Source organism: Aptenodytes forsteri, unplaced genomic scaffold (genome assembly GCF_000699145.1).
Source record: "Aptenodytes forsteri isolate BGI_AS27 unplaced genomic scaffold, ASM69914v1 Scaffold188, whole genome shotgun sequence".
NCBI lineage: Eukaryota > Metazoa > Chordata > Aves > Sphenisciformes > Spheniscidae > Aptenodytes > Aptenodytes forsteri.
The window spans coordinates 949,055-967,816 of NW_008794371.1; the positions used below are offsets into that span (position 1 = coordinate 949,055).

Here is an 18,762-nt window from a genome sequence, read left to right on the forward strand (position 1 = left end):
GGGCCTCCGCCGTCCGCTTACGCGACTGGAACCCCGGGCATGGAGCCTGCGGGACCGGCGCAGCGCGGCGCCGCGAGGGAGCTGAGGTGAGCGGGCGGAGGCGTGAGGCGCAGGTCTGAGCGCGGCTTTTCCGAGGACGGGAGAAAAGTAGCTAAGTCGTTAGGTAATTAGCTGAGAATTAGGGAAACTTGTGTTTCTGCTTATTAACAGGGAGTTATACTAATTGGCGATGTTACGTAGTCACATGAAATAGAGAAGAAAAGCTGCTTTTCTGATTTGAAAGCGTCGGTACTGGAGGCGTCTCGGGGAGGCTTATTGGGTATTGTTTGGGTCCTCAGGACTTTCCAGAGACCTACTTACGTTTAACGGGGGCAAGATCGACTGCGGTTGCTATTAACGTATCTAGAGCCTCAGATTTGTCGCTTTTCGTGAGGAGGAAGGAGCTTGGATAAATCCCTGGCTTCTGCTTTTACGGTGTTTTTACATTCTGTCTTCACGTTGCGTCTTCTGTGGTGATAAGCTGCGGTGCCTCGCGCTGTGGGCTTGGTTCACTGAATCGTTTCAGGCATCAGTGACACTAGATAACGTCTTCATTAGTTTGCTTGTATTTAGGAACGTGTTTGCAGAAAGCGTGCTTGAGACTGTACTCTAGTGGTACTGAAAGCTTCCAGAATAGTTTGAGCAGTATCTCCTCCCTTTGGTGACGGCTGTCTTTGTGGCATCGGATGAAAATTGGTATCGCTCTAGTCTCCCCTGCTTACTGTGGGCAGTACTTGTGAAGTAGTCGGGAGCATCAGTAGACCTTTGGGACTGCATAATGCTGTAGGTTATTTGCTTTGCAGATGCATGCACATTCCTCACTATTACGTTTTTCCTGCAGACGTAGTCATAACCTAGAGTGAAACTGAATTATTAAGGATGTGCTTGAAATTCTTACAAGTATTTTTTCTTTTGGTGTAAATTCTAGCACTGCAGTCTTTCCTGTGTTCTTATCAGTAGTGTGGATACTGGGCACTTTGAGGAATTTAGTTTCTGTCAGTAATGACTGATGACTTCAATATTATTTCAGTTTTGTTTAATCAGATAATTGTCTTACGAAATTAGTAACTGGAGAGTGTTCCCAAGTGATACATCTCTGATGGCAGAATTAGATCTGCAGCATACATATCTTCCCCCCCTCCCCCTAGAAATTTGTTTTAGAATAGCTTTTGGCTGACTTCAGTGTAGCCTTACAAGGAGAAATTATTAGTGATCCCCCTAGATTTGTTTTAGAATAGCTTTTGGCTGACTTCAGTGTAGCCTTACAAGGAGAAATTATTAGTGAGAGAAGTTAGGGATCATTTTAGTCCAGTATGCAAGGTCACTTTCCAGCTCTTCCACATATATTGTGTGTCACCTTGAGCAGGCAGTTGATGGGGGGATAAAAATATGGCTCTAATAATGGATGCCTTGGTGGGATTCACTATTTAACTATCAGTGTTTATAAGTTCCTTATAGGACCCTAAGATGGATGGAAAATTAACAGCTTGTTATTCTTTAAGTCTGTCTAACGTATAACAAGAGTGACGGTAAAGTGAATCCCTTTTTAGACGTTCTGATACTGAAATTACTATCTTATAAAGAAATAATAGACAAGTCTTAATGACACGCGAATGTTTCTGGCAGCACTGGAGAGGAGCAGTAGCTTTGCTTGGTTTTGGTCAGAACTGTGTATTTGTATGTTTGGGAGCTGGAGATTATATTTCTACTAGCCTACAGATGGAGGCACATGATTCAAATCAACAATAAATTCTTTTAAATCTTGAGCTTATAGAATTAACCACATTAAATCTATTATGAAGGAACAATTCACTGTGTGAGGTTGGATGTGATTGCAGCTTTTGTAACAACCCATTGAGCGTGGTGGTAATGCTACAGGTTTTTTTTCAGTGTTGCTGCATCTACATTTGTCCTTTTGTGTTAGAAGCAATGCTGAATTTCACACGAGTGAAAACTTGATCTGGAAGACCCTTAGCCATCTGTTTCTTTTATACTTAGGATTTTAATGGGCTAGTCCTTCAGAGCATAGTTATTCTTTTCTTTTGAGCAAATGGCATCCTTCAGTAGTGAAGATGCATTTCAAGATTCAGCAGCCCTCTCCCTAAACGATTTAGAAAGCCTGCACAACTTGCGCAGCCGTTCTGCGAGTTTCAGCAGCACAGGGTCCAGTGGTCGCTTGCAGCTCCGTCAGCGAGTAGCCCAGCTTATGGCTTGTGTAGAGGACATCAGTTCAGATGATGAAATTCATGAAGAAGTGTCTCGCACTCTAGATGAAGCTTTCCTTATCTGGGGGAAAAAGCTGAAGGATAAGTGGCAAGAATTCAGGTTTTGTTCCCTCTAGTTGATTGTTTTTGTGGTGGTGGTTGGGTTTTTTTAATGCTAGCTAATAAATAGATTTCTGATTGATGAAAAGTGACAGAAAATCTTTGTTTTCTGTAGGTAGAAATTCTGTTAGGGAAAATTAGATGCTCTTAGGGTTGGTTACCTGTTCACGTTTCAATTTTAGCATTGGTTTTGTGTGATGTTTGTTTGTTTGTTTGTAGACTACACTTAGTTACCTGGAATGTGGGCACAGCTTCTCCACCTCCTGATGTCACTAGTTTACTTCAGCTCAATTCACTGGGCCCGACTATGGATATGTATGTTATAGGGTAAGTATATGTTAGAGAACTTCCTTTATAAGTTTATTGCAAAACTGCGAAGTCTCAACAGCTTACTGTCTGTTTTGGGAGGACTGTGCTATGTGAATCACTGCCTAGGAGGTGGTTTAACATTATTGCTAACAGGAGGTGAAGACTAGAGTTAGTGACTTAGACCAGAGATAATTTACAGCAAGAGAATCTTCTCTCCTTTCTGCTGTTGTTTTGTGACAAAATATAGACTATCTTTTTTCTAAACACATAAAAAGTTTTTGGCTGCTGTTTTCTTTGTTGGCACATAGAGGCATATTCTTTTTGATATGAAAGTTATCCAAAATTGAGCATGTTTTAAATAAATTAGTGCAAGCTTATTAGGCACAATCTGCTATCATGTTTTCCAAACTTTCTTGAAATTTTAAAGACCTGAGAGGTTATTTGTCATAACATATCTCAAGTCTAGCATTGTCTTAAACTCTGTCTTCAGGTGTATATAAGCTCCTGTAACTTTGCTTTTCTCAGGGTTAGGTGTGTTAGACCTGTGAATGGGTTAAACTGCTTGTAAATGGGAAACTGGACAGCAAGAAATTTCTGACCTACACTGGGAGAGGTCTGGTTAGGATGTTGTGGTCTGTGTTCTGAAAAGGTTATATGAATTCTGTCAAAAACAGGTGATACAGTGTGAGTAATCTTGGTGTATTCAGCTTACAGGAGGTGAACTCAAGAATCACAAATTTTCTGTCTGACTTGGCATTTGATGATCCATGGAGCATTTTTTTCATGACTGTATTGTCACCATCGGGATATATCAAGGTAATTGTTTACATCTCTTAAATGTCACAGCAGTGAAGGAAAATGTCTTCCCCAGCTCCATTCAGATTTTTCTTTTTCCCCTCAAACTCTGCATAAAAGACAAGTTGATGGTGTTTTTTGCAGTTGTCAGTCACTTCCATAGGTACATTTATGTTAGAAGTGACTCTTTGTCACACTTGTGTTTTCCTGGTTTGTTGATAAAGGGAATTTTAATTTTTGTCTATTAATAATAATGTCCTTAATTTTAGCAGTAAAAATTGGACATACGGTTTTTCATTTCTCACTTGGAATAGTTGGGGAGTTTTGATGCTTTTGCAGCTCAAATGACAAACAGCCAGCAAGAAGTTGTTCGGATATATGGGCAAATGGCCTGTGTAAGTGCTGCAGAACCATGTGATGAATAGAAAAATACTCCTGTCGCAATAAGAATGCATTCTCAAGGAACAGAGTAATGAAGATTATTTAAAATGAAATGTGATGTAAACTTACACTCAACAGCATATTTCTTGGGGCCACAATATCTCTCTCTCTCTCTTGTTTGTAGAAAATTTTTTTGCTCTGTGCAATATTGGGGAACTGTATTGTGATGCTTCTAATGTAGTCTGCTTAAGTACCTGCTTTCACTATAAATATCCCAAGCAATGGCAGTGATTTTTAAGATTGGTAAGGTTTCTTTTTCTTTTTCCAACTTGTTTGTGGGTGAAAATGAATTGCATATGCGTAAAACAGGATTTTAGTGGGAATATATATTTTTCTGAGGACTTTATTTTTGACTGAAGACCTGGAACATTGTATGGTAGTTTAAATGACAAGATTTTTGGTAATATCTGGGGCATAAGGTCAGCTAAAGTACTAGCTATGTTAATAATGCAAACAATAAACATAGGAGAATATCCTGAATTTCTCTAATAAAGAGATATTAAAAGCCTTTTGAACACTGTATTGGTTTTCTAAATCAAGCATTATTTCAGGGTGATTGTATTATCTGCGTGCTAATCAGATTCAGTAGTTGTGCCATTCTTTTAACTGTAATTAAACAAAACAAAGGACCCATTGGGAATTATAAAAGGGAAAAAAACATTGTTCATTCTAGTGTAAGTCATTGCTGATAAACATTCAAAATCTGGCTGTGGGCTGACATCCGGGCCCTGCATACAGGCAGTTAAAAAGAATTCCTAGTGGTATGCATGGTTGATTTTGAATTCTAATTTATAAATGTGGGACTTTGGACACACTAATGAATGGATGCTGCCACCTAATGGTTTTCAGCAGGACTTGATTAGCTCTAATAATAAGAGGGGACTGTCAGGCCAGGTCAAAATCAAAACAGGCAGCGAGGAGAGCTTATGCTAGGACTTACCTGTGAAGTTGGCTGAGGAGGAGAGGAACAGTTACCCCTTCTTTGCTGACCTGTGACAAGGTTGGGTGTAGAAGAGTAGTTGTCATCCTTGGGGCATTCTGTCCCTTCAACAACAGGGTCCATTTTCAGAGTGTTAAGCTGGTTGGAGTCAGTCAATTCTTTCACCATAAACAGAATCACGTCCCCTCTTTGAAAGGTCTTTGCTTGATTTGGCACTGCGTGTTGGTGGGACTAGTGCTAGTTCCAGCAGAGGAGGGATCCACTGTGTTTTGATGTTCAAGACCTACAGAGAGAAGAGGTTTCATGTGGATCTTGAGAAATGTCTGGAGACTGGTCCACAGGAGAATGAAATGTAGCAAATAATAAAGGGACTGAAAGATTTTGGTATCTCATGAACATAATTATGGAAAGGAGAATACTGGTTACACCAAATGTCTGATCAGATACAGATATTTATGCATAACCTAGTAATTGCAATCCATTATTTCAATATACTGTTTAGTATTTTGTTGGGTTCAAGGTCAATGAAAACATTAACATATATTCTGAAATCATTTAATTGTGTAGATGTGGAGGCAAAGAAAGGAGGAATTATATTTTAAATTTTGGGCTGAGTTTGTGTACTTCTCCAGCAGTTATATAGTCAGTGTTGTTCTTAATATCAGGTTTTATTCTGATGTAGTCTTTCTCTAAGTTCATCCAGTATAAAATTGAACTACAATTAATATATTTCAATGTCTGTATTTTAAATTGAATCATTATCATTAAAACAAACACTTAAAATGAATTTTGTGTCTCATGCCAGGAACATTGTACAGTTCATAAATTTTTAATGAAAAACATCTTTGTTAGACTATTTACACACACACACACAACGCACAAAACCCCCCCAGTATCTTAAAGCTTAAACAGCGTCTTACATGCTCCCTAAGCATCTTTGCTTTGGAAGTGTTCTGTAAATTGGTTTTTACAGGCATTGCAGGCAAGAGTTACTGCTGTTTGCAGCTCATTGTTTTTGCAAATGCCTAGGAGTAACTGCTATGCTTTTTAGGCATTTTAGTGGCATTTAGAATGATTAGTTATATGCTGAAGGATGTTTCAGTTTGGAAAACTTGCTCCTGTTGGAGGACTTGTAGGTGTGCACTATTAGGATTATAGGTGAAAAATCAAGGATTTGGTTCTTCATGAACAGGATGCTTAAAGGTAGAAACAAGAGGCTGGTGAGGCAGAAGAAAGGTCTTTAAAGATGCTTGGGCAAAGACACATGTTTTGAGGTCAACTTCAGATTTGTAATGTAATGTTACAACTAATGTAGATTGGTTGAGAGATTAATCAAAATTGTTTCTAAGCAAGTCTACCATAAGAATGTATTCCTTACAGCACTGAAACGCATCTGCGTTTACTGTGTCACAGTATTGAAGCCAGGCGTGGCAAGGAAATTGCATGACTTCTGCTATGGTATTCTTCACCTAAAAGCTCCTATGAAGTAGACCCAAGGAATTCTGAATACCTCCCTGGAAATGACCGTTCCCTCTTTTGTATCTCTTCCAGCTCTCCTCCGTTCGCATGCAGGGATTACTACTTCTGGTGTTTGTGAAGCATGTCCACCTTCCTTTCATACGGGACATTCATACCCACTACACACGCACAGGCCTGTATGGATACTGGGTAAGGAATTATCTGAGACTTGATTGCCTTGGTTACTTAGGCTTATGGTGGTGTGTGCCTCTAAATGGTTTCATGGTGGGAGAGAAGATGTATGGTTTACTTAAAAATGAATAAACTGACAAGCAGTGAGACTCACTTGTTTGAACCTTGTATGCCAGTGTGCAGCACAGACCATAATTTTGCCAATTTATTAGCTGATATACAACAACTTATGTAGGAAGAAATTGTACTCATTTAAATCTAAATAGCAAGATTTAAAAATTTATAGGTGGTGTTAATAGTTACGTTTGCAGGTGTTAACTATAGTTTCAGAGAATGTCGTTCATCTTCCGTACCAGGGGAACAAAGGAGGAGTCACCGTTCGCATGTCTCTCTATGGTCACACAATTTGTTTCATGAACTGCCACTTGCCAGCTCACATAGAGAACACAGAGCAGCGGTTGGATGACTTTGAGAAAATTCTGGAGATGCAGTTTGAAGGAGAGAATATTCCAAGTACCTTGGATCATGAGTGAGTTGTTCAGACCCTGTTGTGTCTGTATTGGTTTTATCTGTTATATGGTAAACTCATGCACTGAAGAGTTTTGGTTTTGGAGTTTTCATCCATCATTTTTACTTCAAATGCCTTTTCAGCCTTGACCCTGAATCCTGGGAGTAAAAGATAACCTGAAAGATGGAGGTCTATTTTGCAAGACTGTTGTCTTCCAGTCTTAAATTACATTAAATTTGTCAGCATATGTACTGCAAATGTGATGTGCTGGAGAGCTTTAGAAGCTAAAGCCTGTTTATATAAAAAATCCTTTAGATCACTGTTAAACGTTTATCCTCCCTTTTTGGGGAGATTTGTGTTATGTTTTGGGCTGGTTTTATTCCTGTTGTAATTTTAGTATCTGGCTGAGGGCTTCTCAGCCTTTAAAACCTTGATTGATGATTTCTGTAGCTATATGAATTGTACTTCCCTCAGGTGTCTCACAAAAAAAAAACCCCAAAACAAACCTGATTTGGGCCACTAACTGAGCTCTTGTTCCTTAATTTTGCAGGAATTATTTGTATGTTCTGTTGTTTTCATGTGCTGGAGTCTAAAGACGGTAATAGAACGACTTAAAAAGGGTTGAGAAAAACATTTTAGTTTGGTAATTTTGGGGGGTTTTTTACACCCATAAAACTGCCAGGACAGATAAATCCGGAATAGATATGTAATATCACTTTAATTGTTAATGAGCTCATTAAAATTAGGTAAAAATGCATGACACATGAGTTACAAAATCATTACTTTTCCTACCTTAGTATAAGTGTTTGATACTTCAATTTAATGTGTTTCATTTTCTCGATTATGTGCATGGGGATGTACCAAATCACCTACTGTTATCTTCTAAGAAGAAATTACAAATGGCATTAAAATAAAAGTGTTGTTTCCATAAGATTAAGTTTGCGGTATCCACCCCTGAACAAAATGTTGAAAGTAGGGATTTTCAAAGAGAAGTAAATTTACTTGAAAAGACAGCTTTCCTGTTGGTTAAAACGTTGCCGATAATACACTCCAGTGCTTCGTAATAATAACTTGCTTTCCTAATAACAATAGAACACTCAATATGTATCCCTGCTTTCCCAAGGCACTAAACCAGAGCTGGTGTATAGGTCATGGATTTTGTGAATTATTTTACCTACTGTTAAAATTTAATTCTAAATCTGTCTCTAATAGAGATGTAAGTTGTTAGGAGACTCGGGATAAGTTAGTACCCAGGCAGTAATGAGCAAGCGGCAAGAATGCAAGGGACTTAATTTACTATTTCAATTCCTTTAAATTTTTTGATTAGCAGCAAGTTATCCCTGTGTAAGCTTATCTGTAACTACTTAATGTTTGTGTGTAAGCTGTTTAGATTAAGTAATATAAGTGATTAGAGCACCTCATTAGCGTAATGGCTTATATTCTATTGAATTCTTCCCTCATGTTAATGGATTCCTATAAATCTTCCTTGGTTTTTTGCTTTGCTTTTTTTTTTTTTTTTTTAAGTGTTCTCTTCTGGTTTGGAGATCTAAACTTCCGGATAGCAGATTATGGCATACATTTTGTCCGAGAATCAATAAATAACAAGCGTTACAATCTGCTGTGGGAAAAGGACCAGGTATGTTGTCTTAATCTGTTTGGGGGTTTTGTTTGTTGGTTTGGTTTGAATGCATACAAACACGACATGGTAGTTAACATCACCTCTTCAGTTTCTAATTTCTATTAAAGAACACAAATTCAGAGTAGTCATGAGGTGGAACAGATCTAGCTGTTCGCGCGCTCTCTCTCTTCTCAGTCATAAGCCCCAATTAATTGCAAACTCTTTCTGCGTTTGTTTAGTCTCTTACTCATTTGCAATGCTCATGTTTGAAGCTTTCTTTGAACTTCATGGCTTGTGAATTGTTCCTCACCTTAATTTCTTCCTCCTTTTTTCTTCTCCCAAGAATTATTTTTAAGAGAAACTTATTCTGGCGTTTGTTTTGAGTAGAACTGCTACAAAACTTTTAAACAGATCGTGTCAAGAGTTCTGGCAGTAACAAAGAGGCACTTATGAATTTACCTTTCAAATATGTTGTACTGACCGAGATGTTGAATTCTTCTTGGAAGATGCTTTCTCGTCTCCTTTCCCAATTGCCCTTTAAGCTCTGATTTTTAAACATAATCTTTGAAAGTTACTTTTTATTTCTGCAGTTAAATATGGCAAAAAAGAAGGAAGCATTTCTTCAGGAATTCATAGAGGGTCCTCTGCAGTTTAAACCCACCTACAAGTTTGACCTTTATTCGGATGTATATGATACAAGGTAAAAGCATAAGATGAGTTTAGATGTGGAATATTAGAGTGAATGTGGTGCTTGACTAAATATCACTTCAGAAAGCAAACCTGAATTTCCGGAATGTACTGGTTAACTGGGGCTATTGAGCTATTATGTTAGGCTCATTCAGTGGTTAAATCTGAATAAATTAATATTTCTGGCTGAAGAAGCCTGAGTCTGCTGATTGCATGAGGGAAGTAGTGAAACAACCCAGCTTTCTTTTTGGAAAGACTGGATTAACAGAATAAACCAGTGCTTGTTTAAGCTACTTCTTTTTTGTTCTTTAAAAGTGCGCATTGGTTGTCAGAAATGAGCAAAAGGAAAAGAGTAATTGTCTGCAATTTTTGTGTTCCTTGTCTGTTTAAGCATTTCATTTGATACTGCTGGTATTTGAAAATAAATGTCAATGTGTCGTTATAAATTATTTTAAGTTGAAAATGGAGCAGCTTAAGTCTCCAAAGTTTTTCTCTGACACTAAAGTTTGTTGTTAAGTATAAGCCTTATGTTTCAACAGAAGGATAAGTTCCTGTCCAAACAGGGGTTTTGTACTGATCTTTTTCTTTACTTCCAGAGAGCAGAAGTCCCTGTTTTGGTTTAAGTAAGAAGAGAACTTTCTGGATTTCATAGATTTGTAAATATTTCAGAATCAAAACAATGCTCCTTCCTGAGCTTTTGATTTGATTTTTGTGAAATATTTGAAAATCAGATGACAGCTGATTTTCTTCAGGGATTTTCTGAACCTGTCTGAAAGCTGTAGTGTTATCTACTCTGCTGTTGCACTTAATAGTGGAAGTTTATTCATTTGGATCCAAAGACGTTTGGCTCCCTAATTGAGTGTGAAGAGATATAATGGGACCAGCAGTAAATCCACTTAACAGAAAATACTTACAGTAATCCAAACCTAGACATTCTAGGAATGAGTCATAGCCTAATAGTCTGTATTGGCTCATTTAAAGGACAAAAAGTGTGCTTACGCATACTGTGTGCATGCTGCTGTTAAAGCTAGCAGAGATATTTTGGTCAGATAGGAGGTGATCAGTAGACCTCAAGGCACGCGCCCTTGAAAAGTGTGCTTTATATGAAGCACACAGTATTTTGTTATCTTTGATACTTTTTCAATGTGGATTTTGAGGTTTTGTTTCCCATCTAACATGCCGTTCTCTGTAAAATAGCGAGTATATTAACTTAAGCTGTTCTTTTGGTATTTTCTTGCACAGCAGAGCAGACATATGGCAGCTCATAAAGATTTCTGTCGGTTTATATAATTACTGGAATAAGTGGGATGTGGCCCCTTAGTCATTTAAAATCTTTCCACCTTATTAAAGGTGAGTCAGACTTGTAAATGGGAAGAGGTAAAACAAAGGTATGTTTTGAATATTGAACTAAATGGCATTTACAGTTTATGATGATTTTGATATTCAAAGTTATTAAACTGACAGTTTTCCTTACACATCCTGCTCATTAACTTTTATAATTCAATCCAGTCCATTCTAATTCCTCTTCCATAGGGTATGATCTTTTCTCCATTTCAATTTGAAGTGATACATCCGTACAGAGAGTTGCTGTTAAGTATTCCTCCCACTACAGAGAGAACCACGAAAGGCTCATGTCTTATTGATATGGTATAAAAGGAAACTCTGAATTATGATTACAGTTTGATGTATAGCACAGTTGCAGGTGGCAGGCACAACTTTCTTGATTATGGAATTTTTAAAGCCTTTTGTTATGAGACAGCAATAGCTTGCAAACTTGAAATGCAGGGTAGTACAAGTTAGAGGAACTTTATTTAAAGCATTGCTGTGTCACCTGTGATTAGTATAAGCTACCTAAGTTTGTCCATTTTTTGTTGTTAAAAGAAACTTGTTCTCAAATGTTTTGAATAATTTCAAACATCATTCATACTCTTCCTGCATCTTCCTTAACTTTATGCCCCTTTTCTCAGAATAACTATATATTTGAAGCTTGGGGCAGTTGCTGTATTATCTCAATGTTCTTGCATGTTTTTATGGAGTGTTTTAGGAGAAAGTATCATTTCCTGTATGAAGCCGACTAACCCATTGAAATGCCCTTCTCCCCTTCATTTTACTCCTCTCTCAGAAACCTATGAAACTTATCTGTGCTAAATGGAGTTGAGTTCAAATTAAGGAAACCTTGGTTGTAAAGCATATTGAACAGAGCTGTAAAATGAAGCTTGGATGCGATTGCCTTCTTTTATTAATATGTATCTGACAGTCTTTCAACTTTGAGTAGATTTTTGCATAGTATTCTTAGCTTTTGGCAACGTATTTTGTTCTCATTTCATTTTTATCTTACGCTTTTGCAGTGAGAAGAAAAGAAAGCCAGCGTGGACTGATAGAATTCTTTGGAGAGTGAAAAATCTCTGCCAGCATGCATCAAAAGAAGACGAATTCTCTGCAGAAGAACAGACAATTTCTGTTACTTTGAATAACTATATCAGTCACATGAGCTATGGCATCAGCGATCACAAACCTGTTACAGGAACTTTTGGGCTTGAGGTGCTGTCCCAGTTATGTTGTTAAAAAAAAAGTTGTTTTACTAAGTCTTGCCTTACAGAAGCTGGTTTTCTAAACTTTGTAAGTCATAACCTCTGTTTCATTCTGATTATGTGAAGGCAGCAAATTGCTTTCAGGTTATTTCCATTCAGTTAAGAGTCCCACAGCAGGTGTGGCAGAGAATAACTTGAAAAGAATAACTGAAAGAATGACAGACTCGACTGACTTTAAATTCTGTTCTTTTGTCTAGTTGAAGCCTCTTCTGTCAGATCCTTTGGTCATGCTGAATCCTGAGGGTGAGTGGAGCGCGGAACATGATGTTCTAATCAGCTATTCTGCAGTGCCTGAATTCCCAAGCAGTGCTTGGGACTGGATTGGACTCTTCAAGGTAATGTTATCGCATCGTGGCTCTTTACACTAATGAAGATGGTGAATATGACTGGAGGAGGTAGTCGATAGTCTTCTGTCATAGGACATTATTATCCTTGCTAGTCATGTATCCTCGATTGCCATTAGTTTCTGTATGCTGACAGTTTAGTTGCATAGCATGCGAGCTCTTTCGCATCCTTTAAGTTCTCTGCTAAGATAATGTAGTGATTTATTTACATAAAATGGTGCAGAAGCTGTGAAAAGGAATTGTCCCCCCTAATGCCCACAGTTCAAAAGATTTATACAGCAAAGAAAGAACAAAAGTAAAAGAAAGTCAGTGGAAGGGTGAGAGAACAGAGCACTCGCACCCTCTCAGAAACTAAGGATTTGTGCATGCCCCCAAAATGTTTTGATCCTAAAAGTGACGTGTTTTAGTTACTTCAGTGAAGTAGTAAGCATCTCGCTCACAACTTTGAGTTTTCCATGTAGTATGGTTTTTGTTTCCTTCGAAGGCTGATGGTTTGCATCTTTCTTTGCAGGTGGCTTTCAGGCATGTGAATGACTATGTTACTTATGCTTGGGTAGAAGATGATGAAATTTCTTCTAATAAAGACCGTAAACAAGTAAGCCAATTATATTTCTTTCTAATGTAGTTTTCCATAGAGTAGCATTCAAGGTCTATTTGTTCCATATCCCCTTCCTCTTATGGGTTCTGTATCCTCTTTCCCAATCAAAGCTAATGGGGAGTGATATTACTATTTAAAATACCTCTTCCTAATTCTTACTCTTGTTTCTGCCACTGAAATAAGTAACTGGCCATTTTTTCATCTGATTGTCAAACTCGGTCAATGTATCCTAAATATTTACTGTGTGATTTTTGTTACAGTTCTAAGTACCTAATGTTACTAACACAATTAGTTCCAGATATCTAATACAGCTACAGATTAGGGTTTCTTAGACTTTTCTTCATTTTGACTATTGAGTGTTTTGGTCCCTCTTTAAAAACTGCTGTCTGTTACTTAGCTTTCTAGTAGTGCTTACCTAAAATGATTTAAAACAAATAAACAAACAAAACTTATTTTGAATACAAATTATCTGTTTCCAGAGATATTTATCTGAACAAACAGAAATTCAAATTTAATTTTGGAGACAGAGAATGGAAGGATCGATGAGATTTTCCAGATAACAATGGAAAGCAGTTATTTATTGTTAGAGATGTTGTACGTTAGCACCAAATTCACAACAAGAGCCCAAATTGTATTGTACCAATATTCTGAATCTCAAAATTTCTTTGATATCATGCTTTCCTATCACTAAGCTTAAAAATCTAAACACTATGAGCGCTGTTTTAGCAGGATACTGTGGGCTGCGGTTTAGGAACTTTAGGATCTTTAGGACAGTACAAAACGGAGGTGGTGGGTTTGCTCTGCGGTTTCATGCAACAGCTTATTGCCACCAGGAGGCAGTTCATCTCTCTCCTTGCTGCTCGTGTGACCTTGCCCCTTCCCTTACAACAGCTCTGGGTTTCTTCTCACTTCTTGCTGAACCAAGTCAGCTTGCTAACATGGTGAAGGATATTCTCTTTTCCTCCCTGGCTTAGTTTTCATGAGTTATTTCTGTCCTCGTCCTTTTTAGCCTACGTTTAAAAACTTGCTTATAAATAGTAAATACTGATTTTTATGGTGTCCTGAATGGCAGAGACTGCTTTTTTGTAAGCTTCTTTCTCTGTGGAAATTGCCCATTGCCTATTCTTATTCTTGTTGACAGGTTTACATGAGTGCTGCAGAAATACCTGATATGGGAGGAGAATTTTTGCTTTGTTATTATAGCAATAATTTCCAGTCAATAGTTGGTATCAGTGAGCCTTTTCAGGTAATATATTTGGAAGCTTTGATTAACGCTGATGTGATTTTTATTTCTTTTGCTTTCATGTGCATCTGAACATAGGTGTGTGCAGCTGTATTAATCCTGGGGGAGGTGGTGGCAGCAGAAATAATTGCAAAAAGGATATGTGCTGGCTAACATGCTGTGGAAGAATTTGCTGATATGCTAAAAGACTCTGAGTAGCTATTTTTGCAACACGTTGTAATGAAATAAGACAGGTTTCTCTCTCTCAGCTTTCATTTTTGGAACTTTAGGCTCTGTCAGTTAGGTCCCTAGTTTCTGTAAAGATGAGAACTCAACTTAAATGCTGCCAAGTTTCTGACAGATTGTAAGTGAGCTCTTTGTGCTCTGTTCTGTGGTAGATTTGCACAGAAGTGCATCCTGTATATTTAGTCACTTGAATTTGGGAAAGACAGAACAACTGGAACTCAAGTTATTTGTTTAACAGGCTTCTTCGTTTAATTTCTGAAAGGATGACTTAACCTGCACAGACTAGATGAAGCGACCAAGCATTGCTGCTTCTACACAAGCACCTTTTGCCAAAATCACTTCATTTGTGTATAATTTTCCATGCTGTCATGGCTGTGCTAATGTGTTGTAGAATGGTTGAAGTGGAAGTTCTGCATTGTTGGTGGATGAAGGGGTTTTAGAAGACTTTGAAACTCCATTACCTTAGGGGATACAGTAATGAAAGTTGCTGGGCTGGCTGGTGTATCTCAGTGATACTGTTCATATTTTTCTTTCTATATTGGTGAGAAACATTGCAGAGTCCAGTATTTCAATTGTGTCTGAGCTTAACATCTACCACAAACTCTGCAGGATGGTTGTCAGTTGTATGTGGATATAACACACTATATGCCTTTCTTTTTGCATGACACTTAATGTTTTGATATCAGTTTAGTGGTTTTTTACTAGGTTTATTTAAAATTTCATAATTGCTGCATAGATGCATCACTTCTAATTTTCTCAGTTTCTAGCAAGTATGTAAGACATCTTTATATAATGGTGTATTGATAGCATAGAGCAACACAGTGTTTCTGAATGTGTTAATTTGTTTTTTAACTACTGTCTTCTAGATTCAGCCTAACAGAATGTTAATGGAAAAGGATCTGACACAGGAGGAGAACAGTTGGATGCAGAAACCTGACAATCTGGAATCGCATGATGAGTTCTGAAGGCAGAAAGAGCATTTAGTGGTCCTGATTCAGGAGTCAGATGATTCTTTGTCTTAGTGATTATAAGCTTTTACTCTTAGAAGATGGGAGTAAGACAGTGCAAGTAAGACAGGTAGGATTGTTCAGAAACTTTGTAAGCTCATAGAAGATAATTTATTGTCGAAACAGATATTTTTATTGTTAGGGGAGAGCAACTCTCTTGCACTGGATGAGAACCGTAAAAATAGCACCTAATGAATGCTGTATGTTTTAAGGTGATAGACATTTCTAATACAATGATTTAACCTAAGTTAAGTTGCGATCTGTAATAGATTTTTTAGGCTTGCTCATTTTTTTGTAGAGTGTATTTTATTTACAATACAATATTTACTATGCTGTAACCACTTAATCATTGATTTCCAAATTTTGAGTTTAAATGAAGTTATTTAAAAAAGTATTTATTAGATACAGCTAGTTAGCTTGTTTTAAAATTTTATTTGACTTTCAAATATAAGCTAATTACCTTTTGGGAAACACATGTGGCAACAAGTCACATGAAAACAAAATCTTTGGAGTGTGTGAATTCTCCTTTGGTAATAGATCCCTTTTCTTCATGCCTTACTGATAACTGTTTGTAGGATTTTCCATTTCTACTTTTTCCAGATTGAGATACATTTATCAAAACACACTTTTCCTGATTTTTTTTTTTATATTATTCTTTTATAGAACAATTTAGCCATTTGCCTGTTGTGTTTCTCCCTCTGATTTAAAAAAGTAAAATAAAACCACTTTTACACTAGTTCCTGGCTCAGAGTTAACCAGGATCCCACAATTCCTGAAAGAAATTGCTTAAGTTGAGAAATGCTTTAGCATAGGTGAGCAGACCATAGTTCATGAAGCACTTGTTGGCAAAGAGCTGATGATCATGGTACTAACCCCAATTGTTTTCTGTTATCATACTGAATTTAGAAAGCTAAAGCCATATTTAAGTACTTCCTGATACTATCCTGCCACATAATTGCTTTACTTAATACAGAGATGATGGGAATTATAAATGGAGAATTTCAGTGGAACAAGTTCTTTCTTATGGCATAATCTGTGCTACCAAAATTGTAAATCTCTTCAATTTATAGCAATTGGTCTGCAAAATCTCTGTTTTTCTAGAGGTGCTTAGACCTTAATGTATTCTGTGCACTTGAGGGTGGAGATGGAATAAGAAACATCGTGTACCTTTAAAAACCTGAAAGGTAGTTAGCTTCAGAAATGGTTTTGTTTCTTGATGAGGAAATGGAGATGTTTGGAAAGGATTGGAAGAGGCACCAACATTCACAGAATCTCAGACTGCAGTGCCGGAAAAGAGCACTTGTGAGTCTCCCATGTTCTAGATACACAGCTTCAATCTACCTACTCTGTGTGGTAGGTAAAGTTAGTTACTAATCACCGTCATGTTGGTTACGGATGGAAAAGAGAAAATTCGGTCCAAGAGGAAGAGCGAAGCAAAGGATGTTGGTGTGCTTATGCTGGAATATTGCTTCAGAACTGAATGGATTCCTTTTTGCTGTTTTTCTCAAAGCCTTAGTTTTTTCAGGATTGTTTTGAGATAGAAAGTTAACACCTTGATGTGACATTTGTTTTGCAGTTACTTGCTTATATCGTTCACTGTATAAAATCTTCTGGGGTCTGGGCATCTTTATATGCTGTGGAAACTGTAACATAGGTTAACTGGTTAGATAGTTGCAGTATGGGATTTAAGAACACCTAGCCTCTGTAAATTTTATTTAGTTGTATCTCAGCGTAGTGCTTGGTGTTGGGAACTGTTTCCAGTTGTAAGTAGCGACAGCAGGTTCAGAGGACACTGTTCATTGCATGGATTAAAACTGCCTTGAGGTTTACAGTCCGTACATTCCTGTTAAACTTTGGAACAATATTAGAAACAGTTTTCGCATTCATACCAGTCTTACAAGAATTTGTTTTGCACTAAATCTTTCAGATATGTGACTTTTCATGGCAATTAGGGCATCAGACAAATCCCTACCGAATTGCAGAGAGCTTGCAGTTCTTGAGTTGTACTCTGTTTCTGATTTTACTTGTGTAACTGTATTACCGTACTCCATGCAAGGAGATTCTGTGGAGAGCTCGCAGAACAGTGGTCTTTGAATTCCAGACCACAGCTGGCGATTTATTGTGGACCAAGATCCAGTTTCTTCTAATCAGGGTGCATCTGCTGTTCATGAGCAGCTCGGAGGGGGAGCCATACAGCCGCTTTACATGGGCAAGAAACTCAAGATCCTTAATGTTGTACAAGAGCTGATAACCCTCTCAATCACTGGACATAGAAGCTGCGTTTTGTAAACTAATCCGTTGAACCACAGGACTTCACTGAAAAAGCCCACAGCAGCTGTGACTGAATCTGCTTGTGTGTCTGTAGGATGCTGCACAGAACTGTATACTTCTTTCTTAAGTATTATGCACACAGTAGCACTTTTGTTTACTACTATGGTAGCTTTTCAAACTATTCCATGACCTGTAATGATGCAATTTCTGATGAAATTTATCTTTCTTAAAACACCTTTGACTGGATGTTATAATCACTGGAAGTGTTTTTATACTCTTGTTTTCTTTTCATGTACCACTAAAATAAATCCTGGCAGTGAAGTGTTCTACATGGCCTCTATTAATTTGAGAACGAACAAATTGGTTTGGGTGGGGAGGATTAATTCATGCATGGTAACCTTTCTCCAAGAAACTTTGGTCATGTTTAATGTGCAGACACAACAGTATTTTAGAATGGAAATATGTCAGTAATAACATACGCGGTAGGGCTTTGGACTGCAAAAGAAGGGCAAGGAGAAACACTGTTTTTCTTTTGGACAAAGCAGAGTCATCTAATCCTTTTTTTTCCATTTAAGTGAATCCAGTATTAAATGGACTTCTGTTGTGGATTTTCTGTCCCACCCTCCCCCATTGAGGAGGTTTTGGTATTTTCCTTGTAAAAATGCTCAAGCCACTTAAATTGCTTTCTTAATTTTTAAGAACAGGTTCTTCTAAATTCACTTTTTCACAGTGAATTTTTCACAGTATGATTTGAGATGTCTTTTTTTGTCTTTGTGAAAGATCTGCTACATGGTACTTCGTATTTTAAATTTTGTATGTTTTAATATAAATTTGCTATTGAATAATTTCCATCTAAGGGTAACTTTTCATAATTCCCTGCTGGTAGAGAATTTATTTTAAAATAGGAAATATGTCTACCAAGGAATGTTGTCCAGTATAGCCTCATTTAACTTCCATATATTTCTGATTCCTAGCTAACCTCAGGATGTGCAGGGTATCATTGCACATAGATAGTACAGCTCTGTGTAAACAGGAAATATTTCTAAGATGTCTTGCGTGTTTGTTAGACCCTAAAAATACATTCTGATAAAGACTATTGTTTCTACTACCACTACTTCCTTCTCTGCTCTTGGACACTAAGTGACACTCAGATGAACTTGTCTTAATTAATG

General features: G+C 37.4%; 1 protein-coding gene across 2 annotated transcripts; it reads left to right on the top strand.

The window, feature by feature from the left end:
* Positions 1-6: 6 nt before the first annotated feature.
* INPP5K (inositol polyphosphate-5-phosphatase K) lies at positions 7-17,916 on the top strand. Of its 2 annotated transcripts, XM_019474169.1 has the most exons (13): positions 7-86; positions 2,583-2,690; positions 3,380-3,488; positions 6,400-6,516; positions 6,855-7,027; positions 8,531-8,642; positions 9,215-9,324; positions 9,908-9,934; positions 11,660-11,852; positions 12,100-12,237; positions 12,758-12,841; positions 13,986-14,090; positions 15,179-17,916. In XM_019474169.1, the coding sequence occupies exons 1-13, from the start codon at positions 40-42 to the stop codon at positions 15,275-15,277; spliced, it is 1,422 nt and encodes a 473-aa protein (XP_019329714.1). In that variant the 5' UTR covers positions 7-39; the 3' UTR covers positions 15,278-17,916. The 2 variants fall into 2 exon arrangements, with proteins under 2 accessions (XP_019329714.1, XP_009285407.1); XM_009287132.2 differs by lacking the exon at positions 9,908-9,934.
* Positions 17,917-18,762: the final 846 nt, after the last annotated feature.